Source organism: Chrysemys picta, chromosome 9 (genome assembly GCF_011386835.1).
Source record: "Chrysemys picta bellii isolate R12L10 chromosome 9, ASM1138683v2, whole genome shotgun sequence".
NCBI lineage: Eukaryota > Metazoa > Chordata > Testudines > Emydidae > Chrysemys > Chrysemys picta.
Window position 1 is genome coordinate 16,005,026 of NC_088799.1, and position 26,007 is coordinate 16,031,032.

General features: G+C 43.9%; 1 protein-coding gene and 1 long non-coding RNA gene across 2 annotated transcripts in view; one reads left to right on the top strand and one right to left on the bottom strand.

The window, feature by feature from the left end:
• Positions 1 to 1,708: 1,708 nt before the first annotated feature.
• Positions 1,709 to 5,707, top strand: RPL22L1 (ribosomal protein L22 like 1). The gene is made up of 4 exons (XM_005299251.4): positions 1,709 to 1,842; positions 3,875 to 3,967; positions 4,371 to 4,492; positions 5,444 to 5,707. Exons 1-4 carry the CDS (start codon positions 1,834 to 1,836, stop codon positions 5,586 to 5,588), a joined length of 369 nt encoding a protein of 122 aa, XP_005299308.1. The 5' UTR covers positions 1,709 to 1,833; the 3' UTR covers positions 5,589 to 5,707.
• A 7,592-nt stretch (positions 5,708 to 13,299) lies between these two features.
• LOC101950133 (uncharacterized) overlaps positions 13,300 to 26,007 on the bottom strand; it is a 45,868-nt gene continuing 33,160 nt past the window's right edge. The window contains exon 4 of the long non-coding RNA XR_256142.4: positions 13,300 to 15,088. This is a non-coding gene — a long non-coding RNA (uncharacterized LOC101950133). The remainder of the gene's footprint in view (positions 15,089 to 26,007) is intronic.

The window sequence follows — 26,007 nt, forward strand, 5'->3', positions numbered from 1 at the left end:
TTAAAATGTATTACTGGCACGCGAAACCTTAAATTAGAGTGAATAAATGAAGACTCGGCACACCACTTCTGAAAGGTTGCCGACCCCTGATGTAGACATTAACTTTTAGTAGCTGAAAGCCTGTACTAGCCTGTCACAGGAGTAATTCATAAAGTTATGTGTGTAAAAGAAGTCAAAAATATCTGAGACCTTAAGGGTTGGACAGTGACAGACCACAAAACCTGGTGATGACTGAACCTGGTGATACTCTGAATAAGACGAGCTCTCAACCATGCTTGTAGCTGGTTCCATTGCTTCACACTGACTACAGTTATTCTAAGCTCCATTGTGACATACAGCGTCAGGTTCCTGGAATATTATGATATATAGATATATCTTATGATATATAGAGAAATGGGGAATTTGTGTTGCCACTTTGTGACCATATAGGAGTTGTTCCCAGCCTGTGTGGTCCAATAGCCCTTTGTCCTGCTGCAACAGTCCCTTAGTGCTAATATATTTGAAACTGATACAGATTTTCTGGTCCCTGTATGCAGGCATTATCTCTTCTACCACCATGTAAGGGTAACACAGACCTATTGCAAAGTTGACTGAATTTCCATATTTTGTCATTCCACAGCCTCCCCCATTTCTAGTCTCCCCTTCTGCCTTCTTGTTTTGTTTTCTGTTGCCAATTGTCCTTATGTTCCCATGGTGTTGGTGTCCTGACTCACTCACTATTTTGATTTTAAAACCTTTCATATTGACAGCAGGTCATCACTTTGCATGGATTCCAGTCAGAAAGAGGGTGACTATATGTTACAATAGTGGGTGTAAAAGATGGTTTTGGGGAGTTGAGGATGAGAGAGAAAAAGTTTCACCACTTCAAGGAGCAGAAGTTTTCAGGATTAAACCTGTCATTATAGCTTATTGAGAGCATTATGCTGGTTGCGAAAGGCATACGGCACAGGAAAATGATTTGTAGACTGAGTGCTGCATAGGAGTTGCTAACACAACAAAGCCCTCTATCTTTGTGGAGTCCCATTGAATCAGTGGGATTGCTGTAAAGGTGCTAGGGTCTGTGTTAACATAGCCTAATGCAGGGTAAGGCCCATAGTTTGCCTGCGCCAAGAAAAAACAATGTCGATGCTGGCTCGAAGTGTGACTGCTTCAACATTTTCAGTCAATACAATTTGCATTTGCAAGGCAGAGGGCACAAGCATGGGTGCAGATGCTTCCTTCCCCCCGTCCCTTTAGAAATTTAGACCTCAGTCCTCCACGGAGCTCTGCCTGGCTTTAGGGGTACACCTGGGCAAGGCTCATTGCAGGAGCGGGACCTTGGATAATATTTTGAAAAACTGCCCCAAGGTTTTGTTTTAGGTTGAATGGATTTGCCTTACTAGTTCAAAGATTTTTCCTTGTTAAAAAGCCTGACTTTCCCCCCCTAATTCTTAACGTTTTGGCACGTAAGCATTCCTGGTGCTGTCCTGGGGTTTGTTTTGTTGTTGTTGCTTTAATCGTGTTTCTTAAAGCTGCAAAAAAACAACACTCCCCAACCTCACGCGCCTGCTCCTGCTCTATGGGACACAAAGAAATAGGAACGCAATTCTCCAAACCCCCCTGCGCCTCCCACCTCTCAGCGCAGCACGGCATAGCCCTGCGCTTGAGCGCAGCGGACTGCTAACGCCCATGCCCCGCCCCCTCGCAGGCTGTGACGCAACAGCCACCCCACATTCGGCCGCGTGTCCCTCCTTTACGCTTCACGCTCCTGCGTGATGACATCACACCACGAGAGCAATAAAAGCCCCGCGCGGCGGCGGCTTCCGCCTTTTGAGAGGCCCGAGCGCTGGCGAGATGGCGCCGGTGAGTGAGCGGGACGGGCGCGTGGGCGGCCGGCGGCCGCGGGAGGGTTAGGCAAGCCCCGGTACCGCTGCGCCGGCCCCCACTGCCCGCTTGCTCCCTTCAAGGAGAGGGGCGGGTCTGCGCCAGCCTGTCCCTGCGGGCCGGGGCGGCTGATGGGCCGCCCAAGGGACCCCGGCGCTGGGGGTCGCGCTCCCCCCGCAAATGGGGGGGCAGCCCTGTTGTCATGGCGCCAGTGGGCCTCAGTTCCCCTCAGTGCAGCCTGACAGGTCCTTCCCCCCCCCCCCCGGCCCCCTTGCGGCAAGGCTGACACTATCCCGAGGCGAAACACTGAGGGCAGGGGGACAAGGGCCGTGGCTGGGGGATTATAAAGTGGGTAGCCCATGAAGGTGGAAATCAGGACTGCAGAGCTCGCGCTATAACCGTGGGCTAAACGTTTAACTGCGTCCGTGCCTCAGTTTCCCCAAAGTCGAGCGAACGACTCACTGCCTTGCCGAGGTGGTTATTAGCCTCGCAAAGTGCGTTGAGGTCTTGAGGTGAAAGGCACCATGTAAATGCACATCCCGTTCAAACTGGGTCTTTCAATAGCGTGACTCGGACCCTGTGACATCTCAACTGTGCATTGACCGCTGTGTGCACAGGCTGAGATTTTCAGACATGACTACCTAAAGCTAGGCACATACATCCATATGTAAGCACCTCAGTAAAAGTGGCCTGCTTTTTTCAGAGGTGCTGAAGACTCCCTGGTCCTATTCGTTTGAATGGAGCTGGGGGTGCTCAATACTTCTGAAAATCTTCTGTGGAGGCACCTTTTTTGATTAGCATTTTCAAACATGGGTGCCTAAAGTCTCCATCTTCTGAGCATGTTTTGTTGCTGTACCATCGATCTATTTTGGGAGTTGGCCAAGTTGACTTTTAATGCCAATTTGGTAAGAGCTTTCAGTACTTATAGTAAGTAGACTGGTAATGAGAAGTCCAATAACTGATATGATATATAGAATAAGAAACTAAGGCCTACAGCAAGAAGGCTTTGCAAGTATAATTACACCAATATAGGTAACAGAGGGTCCTGTGGCACCTTTGAGACTAACAGAAGTACTGGGAGCATAAGCTTTCGTGGGTCAGAACCTCACTTCTTCAGATGCAAGGGAAGATGTCTTGCATCTGAAGAAGTGAGGTTCTGACCCACGAAAGCTTATGCTCCCAGTACTTCTGTTAGTCTCAAAGGTGCCACAGGACCCTCTGTTGCTTTTTACAGATTCAGACTAACACGGCTACCCCTCTGATACTTGACACCAATATAGGTAACTCTTATATTTGTATAAAAGTGCTTGTACTGGCATAAGCTATACTAGTGCATTTACACTGGTGAAACTGCAACTACAGTAGGGCTTTTACCAGCATAGCTATGTTAGTAAAACATCAGAGGGGTAGCCATGTTAGTCTGTATCCACAAAAACAACAAGGAGTCCGGTGGCACCTTAATAAATCTGTTAGTCTTTAAGGTGCCACAGGACTCCCACTGTTTAAGTAAAACATGAAACTCCCTCTCTGACCTAGCAATGCAATAAAAAATGCATGAGTTTAGCTCAGGCCTTAGGAGCCAGTGTAATCAGCTCTTTGTCCAGTAGGTGTCAGGCAATTGTGTGGTTACTCCTTGCAAGAGGTAGTGAAGGAGTCCATTTAATGATAGTACACCTCTACCCCGATATAACGCGACCCGATATAACACTAATTTGGATAGAACGTGGTAAAGCAGTGCTCCGGGGGGGGGGGGGGGGGGCGGGAGGGGGGGGGCTGTGCACTCCGGTGGATCAAAGCAAGTTCAATATAACGCGGTTTCACCTATAACGTGGTAAGATTTTTTGGCTCCTGAGGACAGCGTTCTATCGAGGTAGAGGTGTATAAATAAACTAACAAACAGGATTCTGTTTTCATGCAGATGTCCCTGGTAGTAGTAGGGGTTTTTGTTTTTAAAGTGTGTGTGTGGAGTTGGGGGAGTGATATATAATAACTAGTTGTCTTATTTTTAAAGAAAAAAGACAGAAAATCAAAAAAATCAGCTTGGAAGTTTAGCCTTGACCTCACCCATCCTGTAGAAGATGGAATATTTGATTCTGGAAATTTTGTAAGTAGCTTTATTATTCATACTCTTAATGAACAACTTTATAATATGTTTAAGTATATATGGAGATCAGACCACAGCTGACAAAGTATATTAATTAAGAGTTTAAAAAAGTAAATTGTCAGTCAGTATAGTTTTATATTTTAAATAAATGCGTGTTAAAAAGGCTTGAATTTTCAAACACAAGTATGAAACATCTTTTATAGAGAAGAAATTTTATTCATTACATTAAAAGTGTTCAAGATAGAGGTTGTTTCAGTTGCTTACAGCAAGATTTTATTGTTATGTACATAACATGTACAGTACATTTGGATTTTTAACATGTGCTATATGGCTAGGGTCCCTTCCCTAGTGCATACCTAGGGCACCATTCCCTAGTGTTCTTTTTCCTCTTTTATTGAAATAGGAACAATTCCTAAAGGAGAAGGTTAAGGTCAATGGAAAAACTGGAAACCTGGGGAACATAGTTCACATTGAACGTTTTAAGAACAAGATCACAGTCATATCTGAGAAGCAGTTCTCTAAAAGGTGGGCATAGTTTTGATTTATAAGGTGGTTGTTGATCTGCTTGTCCTTGTATACATATTATGGTTCAACTGATTCTGAATTATGATTAGATGGACAGGATATAATTTAATTCTGATACGATCTAGTGTAAAATAGTGTAATATTTGATTTTCTTAACATGTAAATATTAGTGACTTAAACCAGGCCTACACACAGTTTTTGTATCAGTTTAACTTATGCTTAGCCATGTGATGTATTTTTGTACAGAGATAATTAAATCAGTATACCCCTTGTGTGAACTAAAGCTATGTCACCACTATAAACTGTACAGTGGCACAGCTGTGCCCCTGTAAGGTCTGCCATGTAGTCACTCTGTGCCGACGGGAGAGCGCTCCATTGGCATAATTAAACCACACCCCCGACGGACAAAAGTGCTTGCGTAGACATAGTCACAGTGTTTGATAAAGTTGCTTTATACAGGGTTAGCTTATTCCCCATAATTTAGGGGAATATGCTGTATCAGAATAAGCACTTCTATATTGCATCCACACTGGGGAATTTGTGGGGGATTGTACCCCTTTAACAGTTAAGGATTACAGTTTGTTGTGTGTGTAGATAAGCTTTTAGGATGGGAAGAATACTAAACTAAGTGTGCTAGTGTCAGTTTCTAGTGCCTTGACATCACTGTCTTCACTGCCATAGCACTGTGTGATAGTGAAGTATAACATACTGCAAAAATTTGATACTTCAGCAATGAAATTCTGCATATGAAGTAGTTAATATACATATAGTCCATTTTAGTTTCTGAACAGGGGTGTTTGAATATTTCCAAAGGTCACCATGCCTATGTCTACTAAAAACTGCAATTTTTGTATTTGTTACATTCATAAAATTGAATCCTGCATGTCACACAGAAGACAGCAATAAGAAGTCTTATGAGAGAATGTTAATTGATATTTACCTTTTTTAAAGGTATCTGAAATACCTCACAAAGAAATATCTCAAGAAGAACAATCTTCGTGACTGGCTTCGTGTGGTCGCATCTGATAAGGAGACCTATGAGCTGCGCTACTTCCAAATCAGTCAAGATGAGGAAGGATCAGAGTCTGAGGAATAAATGAAGCTTTTACTGAAAGCTTTATACTCTTAAACAGCGTACAAAAGACTAACCATCTATTTATGAAAGCACTTTAACTTATTGGTGAATAAAGGTTTCGTACACTGTTTAAAAAAAAAGTTCCTGCTGAAGTGTGGTCAGCTTACTAACCTTTCTTGCACTTTCATTCACAGAAAAAGGCCAGTGTAGAGAAGTGTACTTTGTTTGCAATTCTCTTTCATCGGGGTAAATCAGGAGTAATTTATGAAGTCAGTGGAGTTGCACTGGTGTAGTAAAACTAGTGAAAGAGAGGAAAATTGAGCACTTTGCGCTTGCATTTACATTAAATTTGCATGCATTCAGAACACCTAATCACATTTGGGTTCTGGCATGCACATTCTTATAGGACTTCTTGTGACTCTAGAAGGCCTTTGACCAACTATTTCCATCTTAACATGCCTAAAATTAAAAACCATGTAAAACTAAAAGTTTTAACATTATATTCAAATTAGGTAAAATAAAGGTTGAAGGTGTAATGTACATATATAATTATCAAAGAAAAGCAAGATTTTGATGATCAAGAATGTGATCTGCTTATATACAGAAAATAATGAGTAAAGTGCCATGTGCTAACATGTAGCTTATATCCCTAAATTAGAATACAAATAAATGTCATTTAGTATTTTCAGTCATCACCAAGTTTTCTAGTTTAATCCTTACTACTGGAGTATTTTAAAAACTAAAATAAGGAATAAATATTTAGTTTTATTTCTCCAGTGAATAAAATCCGAGTCCCCATTGATAGTCACATTTAAAACGTCGCATCTTGTATTTTTTGAATTTCTTTCCCTAATCCCAAATTTAATTTTTTTGCTCAGTTGGCTGACTAGCAGTTCTGTATTTAAAATCAAAGGATCCCACACTAAGGATGAAATAATTCAAACTGTCCCTCTAACATTCATGCCCTGTTTTAGGTGAGCTCCTGCATCAAGTTCCCTCCCCAAATCCCTCTCTCCCAATGGAGGAAAAGAGTCATTAATAGCTCTCTGGAAGTCTGCTTTTAGATCCTGATTAAGCCTACATAATCTTTGCATGGAAGGATTCCTCTGCCCACTGCGAAGGGGGTAGAATCAGCCACCTCTTCAATATCTGAGTTCAGCAGAGGTGATCCACATGGGACAGGGTGGATGTACATAAGAGAAACTGAAGGATTTGCTGGAAGTTTTCCTCCTTTAGTCCCTTCCTACACATTTTAATGCCTCTATTTTCAGTTGCATAAGCAGAGAAGAACCTAATTTTAAAAAGATTTCATTGTGACTATCCAAAAAGAATAAAAACATGCATTAAAAAATGTTTGAAGTAGAGAGCATTTAGATACTTAAATATCAGATCCCATACAAATACAGTTAAGTGAGTATTTCTACATCAAACAGGTAGTGGATATTAGTTGTTAAAGTCACTAGAATATTCATTCTCCTGTTCTTTTGCAAGTTAATAGTGGGTAATTTGAAGATTGCAGCACAATGTAGCAAGGGGACACCAATCTCTTCCAGGATAAAAGAGGAAATTCATGTTTCCATGTAGTTAAACAGAGAGCCTGAGCAAGGCAGGTGATAATGTAGGTGAGCTTTATGGAATTAGCAATTTTGTTGCATATTCCTGTGGTGAACTAGGAAGTTCTAGAAGAGTATAACAAAATTTTCTGCTTGAATAGCAAGTCTGAATATACCATTATGAAGTCTGGCTCTAGGAGGGTTTTAAGTTTCTGGTGGATTTCTCTATACCTCAGCAATATGTTTTTGCTGACGTTGCATATACAACTACCTCTTCAGAAAACTACTAAAATACAAGGCAATGCTGAAAAATAAAAGTGTTGGAGCAGCCAGCTGTCAAACATTTATAATCCAAACAAAGGGAAGTAAATGTCAAAAAAAATAAATGGTTAGACTCATGTCATTTTTCAATGACAACTGTTCCTAAAATACAGTCTGCAAGAGGAAGCTGAAGTTGGAAAATGGCCACAGCTGATGTCAATTGTCATAGCTTTAATGGCACTATGACAATTGACAGCAGCTGAAGATCTTCCCCCACCAACTCAAATGGGGAAACAGTACAACAACTCCACTTCTCTGAAGTAATTAATTTTTTAATTTGAAGATATCTGGCATTTTCAAAATAAACTACCACATGCCCAATAGTGCACTTGTCTCAGATGACTGTACTTTTGAGGTACTGCAGACAATACCAAGCTGGGAAGGGTTGCAAGTGCTTTGAGCAGAGGATTAAAGTTCAAAATGATCTGGACAAACAGTCTGAAATAAATAGGATGACATTCAGTAAGGACAAATGCAAAGTACTCCACTTAGGAAGGAACAATCGCACACCTACAAAATGGGATGTGACTGCCCAGAAAGGAGTACTGCGGAAAGGGATTTGGGGGGTCACAGTGGATCACAAGCTAAATAGGAGTCAGTGTAACGCTGTTGTAAAAAAAGCAAACATTCTGGGATGTATTAGCAGGAGTGTCTTAATCAAGAGGTAATTCTTCTGCTCTCTGCTGATACAGCCTCAACGGTAGTATTGCATCCAGTTCTGGGTGCCACATGTCAAGAAAGAGTAGAAAAAATTGGAGAAAGTCTGGAGCAGAGCAACAAAAATGATTAAAGGTCTAGAAAACATGACCTATAATAAGCAAAGGTTGAAAAGTTTGGGTGTGTTTGGAGGTGAGAGACTGAGTGGGGACATAACAGTTCTCAAGTACAGAAGAGGTTGTTACAAGGAGGCGGGAGAAAAATTGTTCTCATTACCCACTGAAGCTAGGACAAGAAGCAATGGGCATAAATTGCAGCATACTTCCTGTCAGGATTATTAAGCACTCAAATAAATTGCCTAGGGAGGTTGTGGAATCTTGGTCATTGGAGGATTTTAAGAGCAGGTTAGACAAATATCTGTCAAGGATGGTCTAGATAAGCATCCTGGAGCGCCATCATGTCCTTTGATACCTTCCCGAAGGTATCGTAATTCCTATGGCTGGAGCGCAGCTGGGACTGTACAGCTTCCTCCCCCCAAACGCTGATGAGGTCCAGCAACTCGCCATTGCTCCATGCTGGGGCTTGCTTGGCACGTGGAGGCATGGTCACTTGGAACGATTCGCTGATAGCACTCCACGCCACGCCGGGCTGAGCAAACAGGAAGGGGATTTTTAAAATTCCTGGGGAATGTAAAGGGTGGGTCACATGGTTGGTTACCTGAGGCCAGAGCAGTAGAATTTGAACTGATGACCAGAGTGGCTAGAACAGGCATTGTGGGATACTGCCGAATAATTCTGGAGACCATTCACAGCGCATTGGGCGGCCACACTGGCGCCGCAGCGCTGCAGCGGCAGCGCAATACTCGCCATTCCTCTCGGGGACGTGGAGTACATGCAGCGCTTCAACCACGGAGATACAGCGCTGCAAATGCCTTACCAGTGTGGACGGGGAGTGAGTTACAGCGCTGGGGGTGGCTTTACAGCACTGTAACTCGCAAGTGTAGCCAAGGCCTAAGTGAGCTACACACTCATTATTCAAAAGCTATGAAAACAAAGATCTGGGATTTCACAGCACTGCAACATCATTCCACAGATATGGCTCAGTGCAAACATACTCATTTAATGTTGTCAAACTGCTATTTTAAAAAGGAGTTTAATTATTTTCTGAACACTGATTGTGTAGTCTGATTGATAATGGAGCGGAATTTTCAAAGGCCCACTTTTCCATGGCCTTCACATGTGTGTTGACTTTTCACATTATGAAACAAAATTTCCAAGTGGCTTTTGATATAAATTGCTCCAGAATTTAGTGTCAAATGAGAAACCTTTTCCTGTAAAGTTACGGCTGAGAAATGATTGCTAAATACATACATGCATTCCACTTCTACACTGCTTGGTGCAGAGGGGGCACATTGGTCAATGTGTAGTACATGTACGGCTTCTGTTTTGTAGGGTTTATAAATATAATTTGGGGGGTTAGTTTTAGCAATTTAAATTTTATTTAAATGTCCAAAATCAGGGGGTTTTCAGGGATCTCTCGGTGTATACAATGTAGTGACTAATGTAATGTAATATATAAATGTGCATATAATATACATTATTAATTACAGCCGTATATAGTGTATCATGTAATCTTTTGGTAATGGTTCCTAGTGTGCTTTAGCATGGCACTGTTTCAAACAGCGCTACGTTAAAGGGCACTAGCGAACCTTTAGTGTGTGTCAGCAGGGTATGCGTGGCCCATTAATGTGCAATCCATTCATGCACGTTTGAAATCACACCCCCGTAGTCCACATTACTGCTTGATGTAGACAAGCCCTTATCTACAACTAACCATTTCCGGTGTTTTTTTGTTTTTTTCAATTGGGAGGTGGTTATTGGTTAAAATCAGAAGCCCATCTGTGCTAGCTCTTAGAGGATTTGCCTCTGTTACTGTTCTCAGCTTGAGTTCCATCTGTATTTTAGCTCTAGCTGTGCAGATGCGTAAATTTAGCTCTGGCGCTCTCTGATGCAAGCCCAGGAGTCAGCCAAAATGATAGCTATTACACAAGGGCTGGAGTGGCAGGCGGTAGCTGTGCTGCAGTCTCAAACGGAGGCTATGTCTACACTACAGCCTATGTTCGCATAACTTCTGTCACTCAGGGGTGTAAATAATGTCCCTCCCGAGCAGCATAAATTACACCAACATAGGCGTTCATGTGCACAGCGCAATGTCAGCGAGAGCGCGTCACAGCTCAAATCAATTTTGCAGTTGAATATATTTTTGAATATATTGTTGTTAAAGTAAGTGTCGTACACGTGGAAGCCAATAACAGGCTTGTTTAAATAGGAGTGGGTTTGTTTACAGTATTAGCATTGCTCATTGATGCCATAGGAAAATGTCACCAGCGCTAATACAGTGCTGTCAGGGAAAGCACTTCAGAAAAACCTTGAGAAAATTACGTTTTTGTAATTGAAAGAGGTTTCACGTTCCAACAGTCCATATGTGATAGCATGTAGGGCTGGCCAGCAAGAGGGTAAAATAAACCGGAGGCTTTAGCCTGCACATGTTGATGAATAACTAGCCTGATTAGAAAAAAGTTGAGTGGCTACAATATGGGACTCACACACTCACCTAAATATAATATAGTAGCACCTCAGTTAGATGAAGGTTTTAGGGGTCACCCTGGAGGGAGTGAGCCCTTTCATCCTGAGAGCCACAAAGGCATTTCGGATTGAAAACAATTTTCACGTTCAGCAGTGGGCAGGTCATAAAGCTAGTGTGCTGCACATGTGAGCTTGACCTGGAATGATGAGGAACTGCCACATTAACTGCTTCTCTGATTACATGCTAGTGGTGTGGCCTGTGCAAACACAGGAAAAGAATGACTTTGAAAAGGCCAACATACTAGAGGATCCCCTACAACAGTGGTTCTCAACCAGGAGCCCCTGGGGGGGAGGAGGGGAGGAGTGGCCGGAAGTAAATTTCAGCTAAGCATGGCTGGCATTAGACTTGCTAGGGCCCAGGGCAGAAAGCTGAAGCACTGCTGTGTGGGACTATAGCCTGAGGCTCCGAGCCCCACCACCTGGGGCTGAAAACAAAGTCTGAGCAACTTAGCTTCATGGTGCGCCCCGGACAGGGGCACCAGAGTGAGAGGGGGGTGCCAAGGGGCCATAACCCTCCCACTTTTTGAAAGTGTACGGATGAGAGCCACTAGAGTCCCTTTTTGACCAGGCATTCCGGTTAAAAACTGGACGCCTGGCAACCCTAAATGCACACCCACACTGGCCCCTGTGCCAGGACAGGCAGGCTCAGCCCAGCAGGATCCAAGTGTAGAGAGGCTTTGTGTGGGGGGGATCCAGGTGTGAGGTGAGAGAGTTCTTTGTGGGGCAATCTTGGGGGAGGTCCAGATGCGGTGGGGGAATCGCAATGCAAAGGGGGCTCATGAGGGGGTGGGTCCAGGTGCAGGGAGATTGTGACGCGGCAGGCATGTCCAGGTGAAGGTTGTTGGGGCTCAGCAGGGTGGAGTCTGTGTGTGTGGGGGGGGGGGGTTCAGCGGGTGGGTCCAGGGCTTGATGGGGTAGAGGTCTGGGTGCAGCTGGTCAGGGCTCAGTAGAGTGGGGGTCAGGGTGCAGGGGGCTCAGTGGGGTGGTCCAGATGCAGGGGGTGGGGCTTATCAGGGCGGGGAGGGGTCAAGTGCGGGTGATCACCATGGGGTGATCTGAGTGCAGGCTTGGGGGTCTGGATGCAGAGGAGTGGGGATTTGGGTGCAGGGGGCTTGGTGGAGGGGGGATGAGGCTCAGTGGGAGTCTCTGCATATGGGGAGGGTCCAGATGCACAGGGGCTGGGGTAGCAGCTCCCCATACAGTGACCCCTGTCCCCGTGGCTGAGAAGCAATGGGGTCAGGAAGCAGGGGGGTGCACAGTATCAGGGAAGGTTTCTGGGGATGGGTCTGACCCAGTCCTGGCTGCTCCTTTCAGGGGAAGAGGAAGTCCCCTCCCCCCCCCCCCCCCCGCCCAGCTCAGCTGGGACTAGCAGCTGAGCCTGGTTCATGATAGAAGACATCCCCAGCCCCACCCTCCCTCAGTGATTTACCACTGAAATGATGTGCCCATGCTGCTAGAGAAGGGCATGTGACCACTCTTGCAGCTTCCTTTTGCTTCTCCCTCAGAAGTCATTTTTCAGCGGGGAATGAAAGAAATCTGCGGGGGACATGAATTCTGCATGCGCATAGTGGTGTAGAATTCCCCCAGGAGTGATGTGCAAAGTGAGATTTTTTCCAGATGTTTACAGCTTGGACACGTTTGGGTGGATTTTCACAGGAACAGTAAAAGGCACATCCCTGACACTTAGGGTGACCATATGTCCCATTTTTATAGGGACAGTCCCATTTTGGGGGACTTTTTCTTATATAGGCACCCATTACCCCCCTGTTCCATTTTTTCACAGTTGCTATCTGGTCACCCTACTGACACTAGAGTGATATCCCCTCCCCTCCCAAAATCTGGAGGAGTCCCTGGTCCAAAGCCTGGAAGCACTGCAACTAGCTTGAGTCAATGGTTGTATGAATTTTGTTGATATGGGTGAAACATATTTTCCCATAATTTCATTTCTGGAAGTGGTTGAACTGTTTCAGTTGAAATTTTCCAAAATTAAACCAGCCTGAGGCAAATTTTCATTCTGAACAGTTAAAGTCTGGTAGTTATAAGCAATGAATGAAGAGTAATGGAAAGTACCAGACAACTTTTACTATATATAGGTGGTGCTACCAGCTTCACATATAATAATCTCGTCTGAGAGAGACAGAGTGTGTCTGTGTGTGTATGTTTAGGGGGATAGGGCCAAATCTTGACATCTTTGTTACAGCAAAACTCCCATTGAGTTCAATGGAAGTTTAGCTTGAGTAAAGACTGAGGAATGTGGGATTCGGCTAATAACAGTGAGTATTAATGGAAGTAGTTGCATAATTCCCTGCATATCATAACACACCTTGTAGCTTTCCTGCTCTTTTGGCCTACAGCACCTTCAGAGAGCACCTTATTATATTGTACAAAAAAAGGACTATGCACAAGTGCTAAGCCCACAAATGAAGACGTAAGTGGTAATAAACATCTCAAAATGTATTGGGATATCAAAGCATTTAATACAGGCTAATTATAAGCAGAAGCCCATTATTAAAAGGAGGTACAGACACTGCATATCTGTAAAAATCAGTGCAAAGTTATTGGAAACAGAGCACTGGGGGAAAATAAATATTCAAGCAAAAGCTTTACCATAGCAGAGAGCACAAAACAAACTTCAGTGGTGTTCAATGCAAACAAAAACAAAGTGTGTGTGGGGGGGGGAAATAAAGGTTTCTCATAGTCCAGATCAGCCAGTATCCAACTCCCCATTGCCTCCCTATTTTACCTTTTCATGCTTTATATTCGGTTTCCTCCTATCCAACTTTCCCATTCACTGTCCATTTCCTCTAACTAGTCCCCTTCATTTGACCTTGAACTCATTAATATCAAAACTTGTCACAAACATGTGGAAATTGGCATTTCCTTATCCTAATTAGGCACTGACCCTTATTTCCCCTTGAGGGCCCAGAACGATAGCATACCCAGGGTTTGCCTGGTTCAAGGGAAGAAGCTCCTTTTGAGTATCATTTCTAGCCTCATCTTTGAATCATTCTGGTATCCTTGCCCTGCCTAGTGTGAAGTGTGATGCTTCATGGGTAGAATGCTACATTTCCTTAAAAAACATGTTGAATTTTCTGAAGGGGGGGGGGGCATAATTTACCATATTTACCATAATGTTTGTACTGTTTGGAAAAAAACACTGGAAAATATTCAGCACATAGCAGCAAGCTGCAGCTAGAGTTTAACTATGGTTACTACTGTAAATGGGACAACATCAGTTCATCTCCAAAGAGGCAGTGTTGTCTAAAGACTAAGGCACCACATTGTGCTCCAGGAGATCTGGAGTCTATTCCTGGCTGGCCAACTGACTTGCTGTGACTTTAGGGAAGTCACTTTCCCTTCCCATGCCTCTGTTTCTCCTCCCAGGAACCTGTAGGACTGAGAGGTTAAATTGTGGTTATAAAAAACGTCAGTAGCAGAGCTGAGAACAGAATCCATAACTCTTATCCTGTGCTTTAACGTCTACAAACAACATCTTCTTAGCTCCCCATTCAGAGAAGTTAAGCTTATTTTGTTAGGCTGAGTTAGTTTGCAATGAGGGAGACACACAAGAGATCTCAAAGGGTTCAGATAAGCATCCAAACGTTGAGGCTTATCTGACTACATGGAACATTAAAACCTTTTGATGTTTGCCCAACCCATTTCTTTGTTGCTGATGTATGGCTGTTTGCTGCAGTACAATAGAAGACAATTCAAGCTTGCAAGTGGATTGATGTTCCAGTAGATGGAGCAATACCTCTAAATTACTGATGAATATTTGAGTGACAAGGTGGGTGAGGTAATAACTTATTTTATTGGACCAATTTGCATTGGTGAAAGAGGCAATCTTTTGAGCTCCATAGAGCTCTTCTTCAGGTCATATCTTGCATTTCACAGAGCTTGCCTGGAACTTTAGCTTCTATGGAATAAGAAAGCACTGCTTTTTAAATAGAATTTGTAAGAATTTCTGAATGTAGTATTGTTAACCTCTGGCATGTAGAAGACTCTGTATTAAGTGCAATTGAAAATGATTTCATTTGGAAAACAATTCTAAGTCCCCATTATCACCATTAATATTCACTGTCATGCTTCTCCAAGGAATACAATACAAAATATTATTCTTATTCCCTACTAATGTGCTTAACACTATACAGTACATAAAGGAAGACAGTCCCTGACCCAAAGACCTTAAAGTCTAGATTAGGCAAACTATACATTACAAGTGGGTCCAATCCCTCTGATGCTGAATTCCTGTTGAGGTCAAAGGTAGTCCTCAGGATTGCGGTCAGCAAGTTTGGGCTGCATTCTGTACCATGTCTTTCATAAACACTGCACCTCAGAGTTAGAGCTAATGAAACAATGGAAGAGATGGATTTATAAATATAGGAAAAGGCGAAAAAATGGTCCAGCTCCTCAGCTGGTGTGAATGGACATAGCTCTATGAAATCAGTACAACAGGGAGTGATGGATACACCAGCTGCTTAAAGAAAAGCTAGAAGGCAGATGCTGAAAGATGGCCCTGAGGCTGAAAATGATCCGACATGAAGCGGTTGTGGTGATGGAGGTCAGGTTACAATTTCTAGGGACTGGAGACAGAGCATTGAAAGAAAAGCTCAAACTTGAGAATTTCATTGTTTTCCATGGTGGCAGTGATCAAGAGAGGTGAAGTCCGAAGATCAAAAAGAAAATTATGTAGGCGTAACACCCCAAAACTCTGAACGTGGCTGCTGGTAGTATGGATCTGCAATTGTTACCTGCAGCTTAATGAGACAACGCTAATTTCAATGCAGATCTAGGAGTGCAGAAAAGAACACAAAAAGTTTTTTTTTCCCCTTTACTGTGCAAAGGAAATAGAGGGCTCAATTTTACCTTCACAGAGTTTATTCAGGTTCTTATAGCATCCACACCAACATAATATCTAAGTGCTTGTCTATACGTAAAATGCTACCGTGGTGCAGCTGCACTGCTGTGGCACTTCAGTGTAGACACTCCCTACGCCAGCAGGAAGGGTTCTTCCACCAACGTAGGTAATCTACCTTCCTGAGAGACCTTAGCTAGGTCAACGGGAGAATTCTCCCATCAACCTAGTGCTGTTTACACTGGGGGTTAGGTCTGTCTAACTGCATCACTCAGGGATGTGGATTTTTCATACCCCAAGCAATGTAATTATACTGACCTAATTTCCTAGTGTAGACCAGGCCTAAGTGCCTCCCACAAGAAGATTAAGCGACGAAACTAGCATTTGTCCAGACAACTCTCACTGGAGAAAATGCAACATGTGGGCACATATCCAAGGGCAGAATTTGTCCATCATGCATTGGTTCCTAGTAGTTCACAAACGTTCTAGAGTTTTAAACTGATGGTCACTTACACAGAGTTTACATAAAAGCGGGCATCTAAAGAAAACATCATCTTATCTCTGTTGTACGTGCCAATTGCTGATTTAAATATCTAAATGATGGGCCGGAGCTTTTAGGAAACCCAGTATCATATTAGTTGTTAAAGATGGGCTCAAAGTTTGGATCCAAACTTCTTCCAAGCACAGAGGGATTTGAATATGGGGTTTTGGCTGAGGCTCATCTACATGCACCTAATGTACTGGAAACTGTTGCCACAAACAGTAGCAAGAGCTAACGCCAGAGAACAACTTAGGGCAGTGGGTCTCAACCAGGGGTACACATACCCCTAGGGGTACATAGAGGTCTTCCAATGGTCTTCAGAGGTCTTCATCAACTCATTTAGATATTTGCCTAGTTTTACAACAGGCTACATAAAAAGCACTAGCGAAGTCAGTACAAACTAAAATTTCATACAGACAATGACTTTTTTATATTGCTCTATATACTGTGCACTGAAATGTAAGTATAATATTTATATTCCAATCAATTTAGTTTATAATTATATGGTAAAAATGAGAAAGTCAGCAATTTGTCAGTAATAGTGTGCTGGGACACTTTTGTATTTGTATGTCTGATTTTGTAAGCAAGTAGTTTTTAAGTGAGGTGAAACTTGGGATACGCAAGACAAATCAGACTCCTGAAAGGGGTACAGTAGTCTGGAAAGGTTGAGAGCCACTGACTTAGGGTATTAAAAAATACCCTGTATAATAGGAAGGTTGCCCAAAAGCTTTGTGATAGTTAATGACATATGACATAGGAGCAGGTCTCCAATGATAGCAAACCTCTAGGGATATATGTACAGTCGATTTTTCAATCCTTTTTTTTTTTGTAATTTAGGGTGAATTTTGCACAGGGAAAAGTGTCACGTGGCAGTCCTGGAGACTGACATCCTTTGATTGCCAGGGCAAGCTTTCCTCACTGGTAACTCAATCCAGAGGGACCCCTTCAGGGTGTGAAAAGGTATTTTCGTTTCCATGACCACTCATGTCTTGGCCTTTCCTGTTGAAACTGCCAGTTGGTGGCTTTCCACCTAGAACTGGACTAGGACCATCAACCCAAACAGCCAACAGATGGTGAGGACTTTGAGTCACTAACTACCTCAGCTAGCAGTTAAGAAACAAAAAGCTCTGTATCCTATTACCCGTTAGTTAATGTATTAAATAGTTTAACCTGGCAAGACTAATTGCTACAAAAAAATTAAGTGTAATTTAGATCTTAGTTTTTTCATAAAATTTTGATTGTCGAGTTTTCTTCTAGCAATGTCAAGTAGGAATATGTGACTCATTAAGAATGATTTTCAACTGGCATTTTTTGGCCCATCTGATGCGTGTAAAGTAGAGGCATTAGGCAGTTCAAAAATCACATTTACTTTCTCCACATTCTTCAGGGTCTGTCTGAACTGAATCACCAGATGCCAAAGATAACATCTGGATCAGCAATTTCACATAAATCACTGGAACATGGGTCAAGGAGAAGAAACCAGGATTTCAATGTTAAATATAACAAGGTGCACAAATAATAGAATGGAAACCAGATGAAAGAGAAGTCTTCATTTTGGTACAGAAGGTCAAGAATCGCTTTTCCACTTGGACAGCACAACCCACAAAGCATTAAAATAACCCCTTTTTCTTGTATTCTTGAATTAGCCAGCAACATACCACGGAGTTAGTTTTGGAATATATACATGGCAGGTTTAAAGAATAAAAACACAGATTTGAAAAATTAGTACAGTTTATTTTAGTTAACTTCAACCTCTCCACCTCTCAGCAGTGGCAGGGAAAACAGTATTTATTTCATTTCTACGAGTGCTGCTGAGAGTACAATGCATAAAATTATCATCATGCCAGTAATTATCTTTTTTTTTTTTCCATTTCCTTTCACAGCACTAGGAAACAGGGAACTCTAGCGTGAGGCAAAAGATGAATATAATTTTCAAAACAAAAGATCATGGCCTCAGAGAGAAAAAAGGGTCCAGCAGGCAGGGCACTAGCCTGGGCTGTGAGAGCGCTGGGGTTCAAATCCCTGCTGTGCCCCGACTTCCTGTGGGACAAGGGCTGGTGTGGTGCATTAAAGATGGTGAGGAGCGTGGATTCTATAGTGATTGTGCTCTATAAATACTGAATATAAGTAGACAGTCCTAGCTGTGCCAACCTTGTGCTCAGCACAGCTGAGGTGCAGGAGATAAAGGCAGCGATAGTGGTCTGGGTCTCCCTTCAGTTATACCCTCCACACGGATCTATGGAGCGGCCTAACAAAGGAGAGAATCAGGCTCTTAGATCCCAGTTGCCCTGCCCTATAAAGCCAAAGGGGGCAGGAAAGAATGCAGCCCCAAATCCCTGTGGAATACAATGACCATTTGGCTCTGTTCCTCTCCCAACTTCTGGTTTGCAGGATTGCAGTAGGGGCAGAGGTTGACACCAAATAAAGCCATAGAAGCAAGGAATCTTTGGGAAAACCCAGTCACAACCTCTCAGAACCCAAGCCAGATGCACAGAGGGTCTTTTCTCCTTCCACACTCTCCACACACCCCTCAGCAATGGCTGCAGAAGCAGCTGACATGACACGCTACCACAAGCTGCTAGGTCGCCTTTAGCCCTGCTTCCGCCAATGAGGCTCACAGACCAAAGGGACTAGTTAACACTGCTCTCCCTACCCTCAATGGCTCCCATACATGCTTTCCTAGAAGCATCCCTGACATCCTTACAGAGCATCCTGCTGTCACCATTACATATACCACTCCACTTCCTCAGTGTTACATGTAAACAGCGCTGCGCTGGGGAAGGCTGAATCCCAGTTCTACTATTTCCCTCTCCCTCTCCTCATCACTCTACGGTCTCCTTGGAGCAGTGCTAAAAGGAACCTAAAGTGCTTCCTGCAGCTATTCCCTTTCATCCTGCCATTTCCTTTAATAATATTTGCACTGTTGGAAGATAAAGTCCATGGGATGTAGAAAATATTTACTGGCACTAACTGCTGGGTGCTGTAAAGATTCCAAGCGTTTTTCACATTAGTCTTTTCAGCGATTTTCTTTCATCAGCTCATAGTAGTCGTTCAGACTAATGAAAACCCTTGGGAGCAGAATTAAGCCAACAATAGGTACAGCTACACTGCAAAAACAAACAAACAAACAAACAAAAACCCCAACCCTGGCTGCAGCAAGTCTCAGAGCCCAGGTCAACTGACACAGGCTCGGGGGCTTGCACTACGAGGCTAAAAATAGCAGTGTAGACATTCCTGCTTGGGCTGGAGCCCAGGCTCTGAGAGCCAGTGAATGGGGTGGATCTCAGAGGCTAGGCACCAGCTCACGTGGGAATGTCTACACTGCTATTTTTAATCCCATAGCGCGAGCCCAAATCTGTTGACCCACGTTCTGAGACTCGCTGCCCGTGGAGGTTTATTTTTTTTGTCTCTTAATGCAACGTAAAGGTGCCCAATGAGAGTTTCTCAAAATCCCACCCTCTGTGTCTCACTCATCCAGTAATATTGTAAAGCATTTTGAGGTAACTGGATGGGGCATACTCTAATTGGATCACAGTTAGACTTCCCATTGAGTGGCAAATGGAGTTGTTTTTACAAGCATTTAATTGCAACAAACGCATAGAATGGTAGCTGGTTAGAGAAACGAGAGCTGCTTTACACTGCGATGTGTCAGATACCCAAGTCTGAGTCCCAATATGAGATGATACAGTAGGCTGAGATCTGACATACGCCTAACACAATACAACTCAAGAGAGGAGAGGAATGTCTTTCTTTTGGTTCCGTTATCTGTGATCAGATTTCACCGCTGCACTGATCCAAATGACAGAGGATAAAATTAGGTTATTTTGGAGGAGGTGTAAACTCACAGATGTCATGGTTTGAGTCACTGTAAACGATAGGGCTTTGGACTATAGATTCACAGCAGCCTTCAAGATCATAACCAGACTGGAGTGTTTAAACCAGAGAATACCAGAAATTACTTCTCTTTTCCTTCTATTTTCATACCAGTGGCCTGCCAGTCTTTTTGAGGAATCCTGGCCTCATAAATGTTTTTCTTGTCTTTCTTCTACTGTAACTATTTTTTAAAACATGAGTTTATATCTACCCTGCTGAGGGCTAGACATCAGCTATCTCTTCACCCCATAAATCCTGCCATAATGATTTTGCTACTCTCCAACATGATGGAGACTGTTCATTATTTGGAATTTGAAAGGGACTGTGGATTGCCCAAGGGGTTTTATATTTACGTGGTGTATTTTCATGTGGAACCATATTGCGGCTGAAAGAAATTAATGAAAACAAAACAAAGATGAGACTCATCCTTATGAAGCCTTTGTTATTGCAGTTAGATTGAGTTGCTGTTTGTTTTCAGTACAACTAGACCCCATTGACCCAGCTGAACGGCCAAAAACTAAAATGTTTGTTATTAGGTCTATAACTGTACAGCTGCACCTAGGAAATTGTATTGCATATTTTCTCTGTAATGCTTCTACCTTAAGAAGTAAGATGCTTGTTTAGAAAGAGCTGTGCAGGGACTTGTAACTGCTGTCAATACACTATTCATAGCCCTCAGAGAGAAAGCAAAGCAAAGGCACTGGCCTTTAGGTAGATTGGCTTGCTGAGGATCTCACAGTGCAAGGCAGAGATCTGTGCAGCCTTACAACCTCCAGTCAGGAGGGAGAGAGACATGGATCTCTTCTCAAGAGAGGTGAAGGCTAGAAGCCTTACGTGGGTTCCCTCAAGGGATGATTGAGGGGGATTACAGGTGCAGTTACCCTGGAACTGGGACAGTAAGATTTTCCTACAGGAAGGACACATAGCAAAGATTACCTATCTACAGTAGCATTACCCACTGTGGGCTTGGTCCAGTGCCCATTGAAGCTAATGGAAAGACCCATTCACTTCACTGGACTTTGGATCAGGACCTGTGAGATCAATTTGTGAACTGATGCTCCTGGGAGAAAAACATTCAGCCCTTCTCAGGATCAGGCTCCACATTATTGTGGGCTGCCTGAATCTCTCTCACACCTTTTTTGGGCTGTGGGAGGACATGGAAGAGTTTGAAAAACCTAAAATGAAACTATAGAGGAGAGAACCTTTCACAACATTTATCTCAGTTCCTGTTTCAAAGCAGGTGAAACAATCAATGCTGAGCAGAGTTGGCAGAATGTATTACGTACCTTATGTATATGTTTTTTGGGCAGGGGCTGGAATCACAAAGTGTCTTTACTCATGGTAAGAAAAGAGGTCAGTGCCCTTACCAAGAACTTTTCTCCTGCATAGGTTGCTAGCTTAAAGTCTAGCTTCTCAAAATTCCCACAATCCACCTGGTCTCTTTAAAGGGAAAAGAGCTTCCTTAAATTTTCCATATAAACAACTTGACCACAAACCCAACAAGAGGATTTTGGTTTTTCATCCACTCCAAAAGGACAGCATGGCTAACAGTAGAACAACACTTATCCAGCAGTGTCAGCATTGGGCGTGAGCCCAGTTCTTGGTACAAGACTTGAAAATATGTGACCTCCTACCTCAGAGGTATAAAGGCTGCAAGTTGAGCAGAGTTGCTATGCTCCTGTTGCAAATGTTCACAAAATACAGACAGTTCATTTAAATAAAAAATAAGCATATTAAATATTCACCAAGGTCACTTTTCTTTGGCAAAATGTCACTGCAAAGGCTATATACTAGAATATCTAGAAAGCACTGGCCATAGTAAATTATATAATGCCTGGGCAAGCTAAACTTCACTGGAAACTAAATGATATAGGATTTAGAGAAGTAAAAGTCAAAGCACAAACAGAACTGTACCACATCAAAGCTCATAATGAGAGTTCTGCTTTTTAAAGGACGATCAATCCCCAAACCGCACTTCCTTTACCTTTTCTTTTACAGAATAATTTCAGTAATTATCTTCTGAAGATTGGGGAGATATATATATATATTTTGGTGGTAATTCTGGGTAATTTAAAAAACAAATCGGGGTCAGAGTGTAAATTTTTGGTATTTCCTGTAATCTGTAGAAATTTAAGTATCTCACGAATATGCTGGACCAGTCATGTTACATTTTCTTGTGGGTAACTAATGAAAGAAAGTCTAGTTTAGGGTTACCATACGTCCGGATTTTCCCGGACATGTCCGGCTTTTTGGGACTCAAATCCCCGTCCGGGGGGAAATCCCAAAAAGCCGAACATGTCCGGGAAAATCCTGGGCCAGGGGCTGGCCCGGGGCCGGCGGGTGCGCCGAGCCGGCGTTGCCTGGCGGCCGGGGGGTGCGCCGGGCCGGCGGGGACCGGCGGTGCGCCGGGCGGCCGGGGAGTGTGGGGTGCGCCGGGCCACCGGGGACCACTGGTGCCGGGGGGGGGCGCTGGGCCGCCGGTGCCGGGTGGCTGGGGAGTGCGCCGGGGGTCGGGGAGTGCGCCGGGCCGCCGGGGACTGGCGGTGCCGTGGGGTGCGCCGGGCCGCCGGTGGTGCCGGGCGGCCGGGGAGTGCGCTGGGGGTCGGGGAGTGCGCCGGGCCGCCGGTGCTGGGGGGTGCGCCGGGCCGCCGGGGGTGCTGGGTGGCCGGGGAGTGCGCTGGGCCGCCGGGGGGTGTGCTGGGCCGCCGGGGACCGGCGGTGCCGGGGGGTGCCCGGGCCGGCGGTGCCGGTCGGCCGGGGGGTGCGCCGGGCCGCCGGGGGTGCTGGGTGGCCGGGGAGTGCGCCGGGCCGCCGGGGGGTGTGCTGGGCCGCCGGGGGTGCTGGGTGGCCGGGGAGTGCGCCGGGCCACCGGGGGGTGCGCCGGGCCGCCGGGGGCCGGCGGTGCCGGGCCGCCGGGGACCGGCGGTGCTGGGTGGGCCAGGGGCCCGGGGCTGCTGGGCGGGCCAGGGGTGCTGGGCCGGGGACCCGGGGGCCGGGCCGGGGGTGCTCGACCGGGGGCCCAGGGGCCGGCAGTTCTGGGCGGGCCGGGGGTGGTCGGCCAGGGCCGGAGCCGACCCAGGCTGGAGCCGCTCGGGGGCCAGCCTGGGCCGCGCCTCCTCCCCCCCCACACCCCATCTTACCTGCTTCAGGCTTCCCGCGAATCAAATTTTCGCGGGAAGCAGGGGAGGGGGCGGAGACTTTGGGGAAGGGGCGGAGTTGGGGCGTGGGTGGGGCTGGGGGCGGGGCCGGGGCCCCGTGGAGTGTCCTCCTTTTGGAGGCCCAAAATATGGTAACCCTAGTCTAGTTTGATTTTAAATGTCTGACTTCAAAGGGTAAACAATAAACATTGGAAGATTCTTAGGAGTTGCGGTTAGGGAATAAAGTAAACAAAGTTTGCTATCTGTGTCACATAACTACTAATTACTTAGCTAAACTAAACAGCTGGGTGTGGGCACAGGAAGAGTTAAGTTTGAGAACTCCAGGCCTGATCCTGAACAGACAGAATTCCCATTCAGTTTGGAGATGCCAATGCTCAGAACCTCTCAGAATCAGCCTGGGTGGGGGAATGAAATGAAGATAGTATGTGACACTAGTACAGACGAAAACTTTTCACTCACATCAGATTTACGTCAGTGTAACTCCACTGATGTCAGTTGAGTCATTCCTGGTTTAAACCAGCTTAAGTGAGCTCAGCACTGGAAATCAGAAGAGTTTATAAAAAATAATAAAATGGTGCAAAGGGACTAGTGTTTTGGAAGGTGCTGAAATGTCTGTTACAGGGTTCATGATACAGAAAACTTTTTTATTCATCTCTAGCAAGAAGCCTGGTTTTCTCAAACTCTGCTAATCCAAATTCACTTAGTGCTGTGAAATCAAAGGTAGGGCATGAAAAATGGCATTCGTTCCAGTGCACTTTGGGGATTCTTCTCAGAGTCTTTTAGTCCTCATAAGTAAATTCCACCAGGGGCTTGGAAGGCTTTTTAAATAGCAAGCTTGGTGTGTGCTGTTTAAATCCTCATTACTCTCTCTACTACTGTCTATCCTTTTGAGATCACAATGACATGGAATCTATACCATAAAAATCATATTGTGATTATGCATTTAAAGACATTGGCCAAACTCCTTGTTGTATTACAAAAGGAGGCCTGTACATCTGGAAACTAGTATTCTAACTTTTGTAATCCTCCTGGATTTCTGTCTTGTGCTTGTGAGTTTTTTTATGCAGTCAGGTGGAAAATTATTACAATTATAAACAGAATATTTACAATTTATGTACATGTTATAGCTGATAATTGCAAAGCCAACTAAGTTATTTGGATGCCTAATTTACCATTACAACTAATGGGATTTGAGTGTCAGAATCCCCTAGGCAGCTTTGAAAATTGCAGCACACATCTTCAAATCACTTACAAACCTTAACTAAATAATTAACCGTCACAATTCCCTTGGGAGGTAAGTACGTCAATATCATTATCCTCCATTTTATGGATGGAAAAACTGAAGCAAAGAGGATAGGGCCGATATTTTCAAACCTGAATTCCTAATATTAGGCACCTAACTTGATATTTAGGCACCTAAATAAGTTGCCTGATTTTCACATGTGCTGAGCTTCCATTAACTTCACACAACACCAGAGAAGCAGTTAAGTGTCAGAGTTGGAATCAGAACATCCCTTTTCAGGCTCCAGGCATATACTGATCATGCCTCCACTTTGGATATCAACATTACTTGTTACCTTCTTTTATTCACAATATAGGAGATAAAATAGCAAGTAGACAATACGCTTACAGGCTTTGCAAAAAGATGTTCCAAACAATGAACCAAGTAAAGTACCAAAGTAGCTTGTCAATCCATTGTTCTTATAGTCAGGTCATAATCCTAATAGTAGTAAAGGACTTAATATAATAGCAAATCCATGGTCGTCATCTAGGGCTTCATGGTTGTCATTAAGCTCCATATCTGGCTAATTGGCCTTTCACAGTGGCAGTGGAGATAGAACCCAAATACTCCTGTTTCAAAAGCTTAGCACCCAACCATCCGAACAGAGCGAAAGTAAAATATCCATTAGCTGTCAGCAACACAGGACCTCTGACGTTCAGCTGAGCAGTTCTGATTCTATACAATGGTGAGCAGAGATGCATATTTGCAGTAGCCATGTTATTACACCTGCAACTGAGTCTTGGTGGTACCACAAACAATCTTATCAAATAGACATAGACTAGTTAGTTATTCCAACAAGAGAAAACCCCGCACAGCAATCACAGGTCCGGATCCTGCAAACCCTTATGCATGCATGTAATCCTTGCTCCTATGAGTAGCCACACTGAAGTCAATAGGATTACTCATCTGAGTATGTGCTTGTAAGATTGGGCCCCCAGGTTACTGTCAGACGAATTCATCAACACAAATTAAAAAGGCTAAGTGGAAAGAGAATGTGAAATCATCACCAAAAGTATTCACACCAGGACTATGATTCTGACAGTTACTTAGCCAGTTAGGGATCTATACCATGAGATGTACATGCCCAATTACAGCTAATCACGCACTTACATGTAAGATTTAGTATATTGAACACTTACAGTCAACTGTTTGGAAACGATTTATGAACCAAGAATGTGTTACTGACATAATTCTGTGAAAAATTTCAAACAAATTTGAAAAAATCATAAATGGCTTATGCACAAACAGCAAAGCACGATACATTGATCATATTCATTATTTGCTATAAAACATTTAGTTAGGTCTATGATTTACCTTTTCTTTTGGAATTCAATCCACAAGTCTTTGTTTTTACAGTGGAAAGAGGTTAAACTATGCTGCATTCATTTTCCGTAAATGTTTCCCATAGGTTTGATAACATATTTGATACATTTCTCATTGTCAGAATTTGATAAATAGGTTGCTTGTTTCCAAAACTTAAAATATATCAATGGTCTCAATCTTTGCTGAACTAAAGGAATATATTATTTTGCCCTGAATACTTGGAGCCAAGTAT

Bases quoted from the DNA above. Each gene is read 5' to 3' on its own strand.
- RPL22L1 (XM_005299251.4), top strand. The intron at 3,968-4,370 runs GTAAGTAGCTTT...TTATTGAAATAG, and splicing joins TATTTGATTCTGGAAATTTT to GAACAATTCCTAAAGGAGAA. The intron at 4,493-5,443 runs GTGGGCATAGTT...CCTTTTTTAAAG, and splicing joins GAGAAGCAGTTCTCTAAAAG to GTATCTGAAATACCTCACAA.